The sequence below is a fragment of the Gavialis gangeticus genome, unplaced genomic scaffold (assembly GCF_001723915.1).
Source record: "Gavialis gangeticus isolate Ggan-Ray unplaced genomic scaffold, GavGan_comp1, whole genome shotgun sequence".
In the NCBI taxonomy this organism is placed as follows: domain Eukaryota; kingdom Metazoa; phylum Chordata; order Crocodylia; family Gavialidae; genus Gavialis; species Gavialis gangeticus.
In genome coordinates this window covers 8,031,079-8,041,634 of record NW_017729011.1, presented here as the reverse complement: position 1 = coordinate 8,041,634, position 10,556 = coordinate 8,031,079, and the positions used below count along the sequence as shown (strand labels likewise).

General features: G+C 44.4%; 1 protein-coding gene across 1 annotated transcript in view; it reads right to left on the bottom strand.

Moving 5' to 3' along the window:
• Positions 1-10,556, bottom strand: part of LOC109292865 (collagen alpha-1(I) chain-like) — a 197,747-nt gene that overhangs the window by 182,554 nt on the left and 4,637 nt on the right. Inside the window, exons 3-4 of the mRNA XM_019510486.1 lie at positions 8,848-9,043; positions 6,976-7,122 (exon numbers count right to left, since the gene is read on the bottom strand). Of these exons, the coding sequence (XP_019366031.1) occupies positions 6,976-7,122; positions 8,848-9,043 (343 nt within the window). The remainder of the gene's footprint in view (positions 1-6,975; positions 7,123-8,847; positions 9,044-10,556) is intronic.

Here is a 10,556-nt window from a genome sequence, read left to right as displayed (position 1 = left end):
CACTCTAGATGACACCACATGGCATGGTTAAATGGAATGACATTTATTTTGTTATATTTGAAATAAAGATTAAAAGACCAGTTCCAGAACACCTCCCCCCCTTATTTCTTTTCGATACAGACTCCTTAGAAGTAAATCATAGAGATGAATGGATCTATGACAAATCATTTCAGACATACCCTATCAATGCAGTGCTTTGTCAATGGCTGAAATATGCAAGCGTTTATAGGAGAAAGTAGAGCTCCTCTTTATTTGCACCATTTCAAGCAAGGCGCCTTGGAAGGCAGGAATGTCTCTTCTTGTGCTGAAACCATTAGTCAAACTTCCCAGTTTCCAGGCCTGCCTTTGCTTTGGATCAACCAAAGGGACATCCCTGTCTCAACTGCTGCAGTCAAAGATGGTGCAAAGCAGCAGCAGAGGAGAAAATTGTTGGTTCACTCTATCAGGTCTGGTCTTTATCATGCAGGGTGCATACAAAGTTCATTACAGGACACACCGCACTAGACAACCTGCAGGGATTAAACTCGGACTCCCCTGTATGCTAAAGGTAAAATCCCCATCAACCACTTTGAAAAGGTACCCTGGAAAAGCATTCAAATACTATTGCCTCAGACCAACACAGCTACCAAATACACCCCTGACACATGGAAGATGCTGAATTTTAGCCGATTTTGGATTCTAAACTGCATTGCAGAACAACAAGAATGATTTTTACCTCCCTGCCTGCCATCTGACACCTCCAGGGAAGGAATTCTACCTGATCTACACATCAACGAGCTACTCAGCACAGCTCCCAAAGGCACTCTCATGGACCCAGAGGGACAGCTTTCCATCTTCAGCTCCCTCTGTGCAAGAATTAAGTTTATTTCCTACCTATGGGGACTTTTTACCATCTTGTACCATCTATACTTTTCCCAGAGCCTGACAAAGGGAGTTGGATCCCAAAAGCTTGCAGAAAAGGACAATTTTCTTGCAAGTTCCCAGTTGGTCTAATAAAAGGTATCATTTTGGAACCAAGAGTCCTAGTTTTTTTGGTGCGTCTTCAAATACTTTAACATTCACATATGATCAGCAGAGGAAGTAGGTCTTCTGTTGTACCCTTCAAGGACTCGTATTCCACTCTTAGCTTCCTTCCTGACCAAAATCATCTTTTCTGCTCTCTCCCCTACCCAAGAATTCATCAGGAATTTCAAGATGCAAGGTATTCAGTTTTGCTGGGATAACTCCCTAGGAAAACTAACAAGATATACACTAACACAACCCCTGAAACCTCAGCATCAGCTTTTCCCACTCTCAGCTGAAAACTGTGTGAAGGCACAGATATGATCTTATTTACTTTGGAGATCATATTTAAACAAACCCATTTGACTCAAGGCACATTTTTCCTCCAGTCTGGAAGGGGACACTCATAAACCTGATCCTGCAAATGTTTATGCATGTGAACAACTTCACACACAGGAGCAATCCCAATGAGTTCACCCGCCTGCATAAGTATTTGCAAAATCAGGGACAAAGGTAGTTTACTCAGTGCAATCTATCTCCTTGTTATATTTGGTGTTATGGGTCTCAGTCTGAATTTTCATTTGGCCACCTTGCTACAGGACTTTGTGTTTTAACTTGCAATCCGCACCCCTCCACCCCCAAGATATATAGGCCTCTGGGTTTATGCCATGAAAGTAATACATGTATTCTTTTCATGGCAAACATCATGATAACAGTGGGATATGACTCACTTTTCATCTCAACCTGCAAGAGAATGACAGATAAACCTATCAATCTGTCTACCCCGACTCCCATACCAAACCCATCACTCTTGAAATAGAAATTTCCTTGCTCTTCCTTCACTGAAAGGATGTGTTGTGCAGTGTATAGGTGCAAACATTAGGAGCCACATCAAAGCTTAACACAGAAACCCTAAAAGCCAGGAAGATGAGGAGAGAGATAAGAGACTAAGACTTTAGAGTACAGACCCATCTTACCTCTTTTTAGTTACTTAGGATTAAAGGCAAACTTCTGAAAGGGGAGGACATTGGTTCTGGGTACTGGGGCTTATCTTCACAGTGACTCCAACTCATGTCTAAACCAGGAAATGGTTTTAAAACTTGTCTGAAAGAGGTAAATTGGAAGAATTATAGTTTCATAGTTTCTAGGGTCGGAAGGGACCTGAGAAGATCATCTAGTCCGACCCCCTGACATGGCAGGAAAGAGTACTGGGGTCAAATGACCCCAGCAAGGTGTTCATCTAACCTCTTCTTAAAAACCCCCAGGGTAGGAGCCTGCACCGTGTCCCTTGGAAGTTGGTTCCAGACCCTAGCCACCCTGACCATGAAATAGCGCCATGTCTTGACTCCTCCTCCCTTTCCCAGTTTTACTTCCTTATCTTACAGGGAGCCTGTAAAAATAAGCTGATCAAACCATTTCCTCTTTAGAAAAAAATAAAGATGAGCAGGGTTACCCAATTGCTATGTCAGGAACTGACAGGACGGAAGAGGATGCACACATGTAGCCAGCTCTTGGAGCCGCTGTAATTAAAGGGCCCTCCCCCCACCCCTGGAGCACATGTGCACCAGTGTCTAATTTCCCATAGTGTCTAAGTCCTTTAAAATTAATTGGGATTAATTAGTCATTATTGAAAACACTGGAGCTCCTTAAACACATAAAGGTTTGGAAACAATAACTACAAACTTTGGATGGTTCCTCCGGCAGAGTTGGGAACGCGTCTCTCCATAAGCGGCTGATCTGCTCCTGGTTATTTTTGGAACCATAAACACATTAAAAAATGATGTTAATAAGTCCAAATGAGTCTTTAATGTCAGAGTAAAAGATCCTTCAGGGTCTCTGGTTCTGATTAAGTGCTGGAAAAAATTAAACTGTCCTAGCTCCAGAATTTCATTACCCATCCCCTTTGGACTTGTGAAGTTCACCAGCTTTCTTACTGGGGCAGAACCTTGCTAATGCACTCCAACCATGACGGGGTCCCCTGCCAACCAGCCAGCTTTGCAAATCAGCAAGCAGAGACCGACAACAGGACAGGCAAATACACTGAACTAGGAAGCTTGTTTGGACAATTTTGAAATAACATCATTCATAGCTATTCACATAGATCGTTCACATCCTGCAGTATGTCCTGAAGAGGTTTATGGACCAATTTTTAATGGCTATATGTAAACTCGGCATGCACCTACATTTGCTTCAAGTGGACAAGCAACCGAGCTAAACTGTGCCCCTAATTTACTCGCACAATATATAAGGCATTCCTGAATTCCAACATTTCTGTAAAATTAATAATATTGGAAGATATGAGACCTCACAATAGAACTGCATAATTAAATCTTTGCTGCCTTCAAAGACGCTAACATTTTTGCAGAAACTATCAAGTTTGTGAGATTCTATCTACTATATACCAGGTATAATGAAGTCCTACACAGAACTTGTAAGCTACCCATACAGACCTTTAAAGTTCCATCACTGGGTAAAATCTTTTCCTTCCCTGTTCCTGGGGAAATGGCTTTGACAATTTTCTTCACCATAGTACTGGGAAAAGATTGGGTTGTTATGATTGTACAGGAGACCAGTGATTTCTGCTTTTCTCAGTCCCCTTACCAAAAATGACAGCAGTAGCAAACACTTTCCTGGGGCAGACATACTTTCAAGCCTCTTGTTGCCCTGATGCCTTCTTCAGGATTCACCACACTTCTGCTATCATCCTTTGCATTTCTCTTACTTATGAGAACTCATGGCAGCCTTGACTATCCAACAGTCAAATGTGTTCCCATTTCTATATGACCTGCACAGTATCTGCCTACAAACTTATCTGTAGCTGTTTGATCTATTTTACCAGTGCTATACCACCCTCTTCATTTCTTACCTGAAAAAAAAAAACAAAACAAAAAAAACACACTGCCTGAACAATCCTAAACAAATCCATAATCTGTTATGTTTGTCTTGTTAGTCTGCTTACTTTAGGGGGCATAGGATAAGTGTCCACTTTTACTGCAAGCTCCTCGGAGCAGAGATCTTGCTTACGGTCTGTGCTGAGAAATATCTCCCACACTTTCAGGATGCATAAAAGTACTTGTGACATCTGCTGAACAGTATCTCCTTTTATCTGATAATTAATGACTTCTACAAAACAATTAATCGGCTTCTCTTTGAAACATCATGATATTATGATGCATCAATGAAAGCTGGAAGGACAAAAACAAACTGGAACAACCCCTGCGTATATCTTCCCACTTGGTTGGAAAAGTCAGGCTTCAGCATAGGTTCTCTGATTTGCACTGGTTTCTTGTGGTACCTACACAGTTGGAGAGGGAGATATCACTACTTAAATAGCTAAATTTATAAAGTGAATGGTTAGCAATGTTTTGTTTGTGTAGTTAAGAGTGGATTGGGTAGGTAAGTGCTGGTTCATGTTGAAAGGTCTTTCCAGCAGGGATCTTCATGCTACTCCAGCAAGACTGGGGAATTTGTTTTTTAATGCAATTTAATGCATGTGTTTCAGGCAGAAACATCTAGCAATTTTCCCATTGCTATGTTGAAGCAAGGTTTTAGTAAAAACTTCAAGTACGTCAAGGATTTCACTAATCATCTTGGAGAAGACTACTATGGGTCAGTTTCCCTCTGTAAAATGAGGATAACTCCTACTCCACGTGAACCTGTGGTGAGCATCAGAAAATGCAGCTGTTAAGATCTGTGAAGCACTGTAAGTATGAAAAGCATCACTAAAAGCACCAGGGGCCATTATTGTTAGGGACAACTGTGAATGATACTTGTTGTGCTGGAACTCAAACAAGGGTGAACCAAATACCATTTTCCCTAACATGGGCAAGCAACAACATGCATTGTAGCAAACACGTCCATCTCTTCTCTTGCTCTACTGTCTCTGTCACACATTTGGCCTTTCAGGTCTGGCAATACAAGCCTCTAGTTAATCTTCCATGCTCAAGTTTCTTTTAAACATTGGTTTTCTAATACATATGGAATATGTCCCAGTGCTTAAGCAATTAAGCCAATGACTGTTCCAAGGCCAAAGGCAAGGACATGTTTTGTAGGAAAGCAGAACAAACAACTTCATTCCTTCACCCTCACCATTTGGGCTTGGTAATGAGAGAAATCCTGATTAATAGAAATGAATGTAAAAGAGCAGCAAGGGGCCAGGAAGTCTTTCCCCCGCCTCATAATTCCTGGGAGGGTCAAGAAAGATACCTGCTTCATCCCACGATCATATTTCCTAACCCTGCATGACCCCCTTTCTGAAGACCTTCCCAAGTCATTCATACTCCACTTTCAGAGGATATTAAATGCAAAAGGAAGTTAGAGCCATGCACAAAAACTTGCTTCTCTCCAAAGGAAAACTATGACATCCAGATCTTTCTAAGAAGGTACAATTGCCTCTACAACCTATATCAAGGATCGCTGAAATTTCAGCTTCCCTCTCTCATTCCTGCTGCTAAGCATTACAGTACTTATGCATTAAGAATCATGCGTAGGAGACCTCAGCGCCTGGCCTAGAATGGAGGTGCTTATTAGCCCTACATGAGAAGTAGTCAGTTGGTCCCTTCATCGAGTACAGACTCTATTATTCTACTCAGAACAAGCAGGTCTATTAGGATTTCTTATTCTCCATCATTTAAAACCCGAGGGGTATCATCAGACAGCATAGATTAACCTCCTGCACCTCGATAATGAAGATCAAGACTTTCCCCTGCTATGCATTTGGCTTCTGAGCTCAACCTGAGCAGCTCAGCTCAGCAGGGATTGTAGCAGGACCGAGGCAGGCATCTTTGGATCAGGTTCCAGAGGGACCAAGGGAAAGCAGGAACTCTCGACAGAGAATTAAATAACCCCGGTAAAAGCCAGATCCACCAAGCTGCCACTTTTAGGGGACCTTCAAAGAGTAAAGCACGGTGAGGAGGACACGTTGGGGAGTTCACTGCAGAGACCTCACGGGCGTGAATCGGAGTGGGATTCCTGAGGGCAACACTTTGTATTCATCCCGTGCTCTTCTTGGCCGAGTTTGTTGATTCAGCTGGAGCACTGCTCCATACTACCCTCTTCCATTTTATACATGTGGGCATGCACAGACTGCTTAAAGTTCAATTCCCTCCCTCTAAGCCATATTTCCTCCTCCCTCCCATTCAACGTTTGCATGAAACCTGTCTGCCATTAGGGCTTCAGCATTTAAAAATCCCAACAAGAAAGGGGTAGCTGACTGACAGCTTACACTGAATAAAACCTCCTAGATCACTGTGACATCAGCAGGGACTGAGGCCAAGACAATGTCTCCCACAAAGGCTACTGGATTCTCCATGAATTGTGCATGGCTGTTCAGAATGGATGTGCTCAGTGAGAGAGCCACCAGGATTTGGGATCATGTAAAGCCCCTCAACCCCAGTAGGCAAAATATAGGACTTCTTTTTCCATGCCCATGCCCCCACACCTGTTCCAAGCTAGGTCTTATTCAGCTTCTCCCCATGCCCCCCGCCACCCCCTGCAGTGCTATCCCGTCCCCTTCTACGGTACTACAAGCAAGCCAGTTTTGTTCAGGCATCTGAACAGACAAAGCAGCATAGCTGTTAGCTGCTTTTGCCATGGATACGCTGCACAGTGACAAGAGAGCAAATACTGCAAAGCTAATGCTTAATTCTCAGCTGTCCCCACATCAAAAGTCATCTGCCATAAATGAAGTTCTTGCTGCCTGCCAGTGCTATGTGGGCACAGGTTCAGTAGCACCAGGTAATCTGATGCACTGTCATGTTCACACAGGGAGAGAAAAGACCACTACCGCACTGATATCAAACCACAGAATAGGCAACACTAGGACACCATACACTCGAACCTTTCTGGGCCGAATTAATCAAAGGGGCCGCTCCATTGACCTAAGTGGTGCTACCCCTAGGATGAACTGGATCCCATAATTTTGAGGACAATGCCAAAAACTCAGGAACTTTCTTTGCCAGCCCTCAGATGTACCTCTGTGGAAAGCTCCCACAAGAAGTGGGTCCAGTTGTGGAAAGGTGCCATGCCAAAAGCGCTGGTACAGCTTGCATTGTAGCTGTGACACTGTTCATGGGCAGCCCCTGGGTCTCCCATCATAAAGGTCAGCTCCTGCAGAGCACCCTGGAAAGGCAAGAAAACAAAACAGGCTGTAGCTTACATACAAACCCTGATGCCTGCTCCACATCAGAACTGAATGAAAAGCAAGTGGGACAGGTTGAAATGAGGCTATATGGACCCGGTACATTGACTGTTACATGGGAGAGACAAAGCAAACAAGAGGCAGGGAGTGGGTTGCTTCCTGCTTGCCGAGGGCAGCCAGAAGGCTCATGACACTCAAGTTATGAATTTGTTAAAGTCAGAGCTGGTTCCTCTTCCTGATACTCCTCCTATTCTTCCTCAGCTGTCTGTATAGTACATCCAGGGTAATTAGTGTAGTAACTTGCCATCAAGCCATGCCTATCAATTCATATTGTTCCACATGACACAGCTGTCCAGAGCAATCATCTGAGTGAGCCTGCCCTACCTAGGCTCACTCCTTTGTGGTAAAACAGTGGAAAAAGCGAAGGAGAGCATGTGGAAGCTGCCAGCCAATCTCTCCAGTGGGAAACTGTCTTACTACAAGACCATAGGTTTGGCTGCAAACCTAAACTGGAAAAGAGGGGAACTTACAGCTGTATGTGCTCTTGAAAAAACAGGGAAGGGGCCCCTGATGCAAAATGATGGGAGCTCAGTGCTGCATGTTGGCACTGATTGCTTCTGCAGTCTGATATCCCTTGTTAGTTACTGGGATTTTTCAATGCAAATGCCTCAAGATAAACTTTGAATCAGTAAGATTTAGGCAGGTCTTTTACAGAGGTCCTATTTTTAATCTCTGTACATCTTTAGGCTGCAAGTTCTTTGGAGAAGGGACTGTAACTTTGATGCATGTGGGTATAATGCTTAATTATAAAGGGGCCCAGATCTTTCACTGAATCCTCCATAGACCCCATGGATATGCAAATAACAAAGTTAACTGCACAGCACAAGTACCATCCATGCAGCACAGATGATTTTAATTGCAGGCAACAAGACGTAGTAGTGGGAAGGAGTGTGGCTTGACCCCAGCTCCCGTCACAGTATGATGTCAACCTTGGGCCATTCATTCCCACTTCATGGCTTCAGCTTATCCACTTGCAAAGCAGGAGACAGTAAGTCCCTGGGAGGGTGAGCAGGACAATGATAAAGAGAAGATCCCCTCAGAGGAAGGCTGCTATGTAAGAGTGCCAAGTGGTGTGATGGTATTTTTTTTTCTTTTCTCCTCTTAAAATTTCAGAAGTCATGAGTACACAGGCCTGGCTAGAAACGAGAACTCCCCAGTGCTCTGACTCCAGCTGCTTTAAAGAACAGTCCTCGCACGCCACTACTTCATTCTTCCAGTACTGAATAGCTCTCATGAATTTCTGCATAAGCCTCCTGTGAAAAGCCACATAACAGAGAGGACATAAGCAGCCTCCTCTCTCCCTGCAAAGTGTGGGCAAAGGTGTGTAACTAACACAGAGGGAGGAGCGGGTTAAAGTGTGGGTTGCCAAGGGTCTCTCTCTACGGACTGGCGTACGGCCAGTGTTGTATTTCTCTGGGCAAACAATTCAGTGCTTGTCAAAGCCTTTACACAGCAGGTCCACTAAGCACTGAAAATAAATGGCTTTTATCAGCAAAGCAAGAGATAAGGATCTTCAGGAGCAAATGCAACTGCAGCCCAGTAAAGCAGTGCCTGAACAGAAGCCCCCCCACAAACCCAGCCCCCTGCAGATAACTGCTTTACAGCTGGAAAAGGAGAGTCTGTGTGCAAAAGGAGCAGGCCCTCACCTCAAAAGGAATCTCAAAGGGTTCAATCAGGCCTCCAATGATGACCAGCCCTTCAGTGGTGACTCCCATCCCAAAGTAATTGGACCAGCTCACACTCTCAACCAGTTGACAGTCCACACGCAGCTCCAGTCTTTCCAAAGTGATGCTGAGAGCAACTCGGTGCCAGTCCCCATCTCCCAGGGTGGTAATTGGGAACCTGCATGCCCCAGGGTTGGGGAGAAGACAGACAGACTGTGGGTCAGCCAGACACAAAATTACAAATACCTTATGCAAGGCTGGATTCACCTTTTACCACTGCCACAGGACTGCGCAAAAACTCAAGCAGGTGGTGTGTAGTGCCAGGAGAGGTGCTGTTTAGAGGCCAAAGGAAACTCTGATGGCAATTTAACACCTTTCCCACCTTGGCTGTGAGCCCATCCTTGATTCACAGGTTGTGTCAGCTGGCTTTCCTTTAGGTTGTCATTTCCTTCACCCGCCCACCTCTTTCACACAACCCTGACTTCATGCTGCCAGATTTTATGATACACGTCGCACAAAGCCATTTCCAACCAGAACCCTGCCATCATCCTGTCATCTGCAGCACTGAGCCAAAACATGACTGAACCTGGAGACATGTTAACAGGGACCTGTCACTGGGCAGGCCACTTCAGCTGCTGCTTTGGATGTTTCCCGCCTGGCAGGGAACAGGCAAATAGGTCAAAGAAACTTGTTCCAAGGTGCTAATGAAGAAAGCAAGTGAGGGAGCCTCTTTTTCCTCAATCCCAAGAAAAAAAAGAAGATAAGAAAGATTCCTGGCTCTATGGGAAACAGGATTTAAAGACTTCCTTAGTAAAACAGATGCGTCATTATGTACACATCCAGAAATACTGCCACAAAGCTCTTAAAAGGAGGTCCATACCATTGTTTCCTCATCTGCATAATGGGGATAAAGGCAGAGAGGCCAGCAGGCCACGGGCAGAACACAAACTAGGACCCAGGTATTCAGAGTCCTGGTCCAGTGCTCTAGTCATTAGGCCACACTGCATCCCCACCTCCCCAAAGAAGCAGGTAATTCCCATAGGGAAATAAAAGATTGCTGGGCTAATAACAACAACACACTCAGGCTGCCACGTTGAGGTGGTTGGGGCCTATCACACCAGCTGTGAACTATCCAGTGTAGCAAATTATTTTCCTCCTGAATCCAAATTTCAAAACTGTGAGGCATTAGACAGGGGAACCTCCCTGCTAAAAAGCTGTTAAAAGGCCTCCAGAATAAAGCTCATTAATCAAAATGGATAGTGAAGGATGAGAGAGACTGAACACAATGCCCAGGAAGCACCGACAGCAAATATTTTGCACTGCCCAAACAACCGTCTCTTCTAACCTCTTGTGATCTGAATTCAAGAGACCACCATCTCTCTCCAGCATGATCAGCTGCCTGGGCTCAGTTTGGCATGCTCTTGGTGAATAATCAACGCCCTGGCAATGGGACAACAACTCACACTTCTCTCTGATATCTCTCTGATCAAGTTGGAACATATTTCTGCAAGTAAAAACCAGGCTTGATAATTAAACACCTGTTGGGTGCATCTACATGAGACACTGTCAGACCAACCTGGTGGCCTTTTACGACCAGGTCACTAAATCATTGGATGCAGGGGTGGCAGTGGATATAGTTTTCCTAGACTTCAGGAAGGCTTTTGATACTGTCTCTCACCCCATTCTCATTA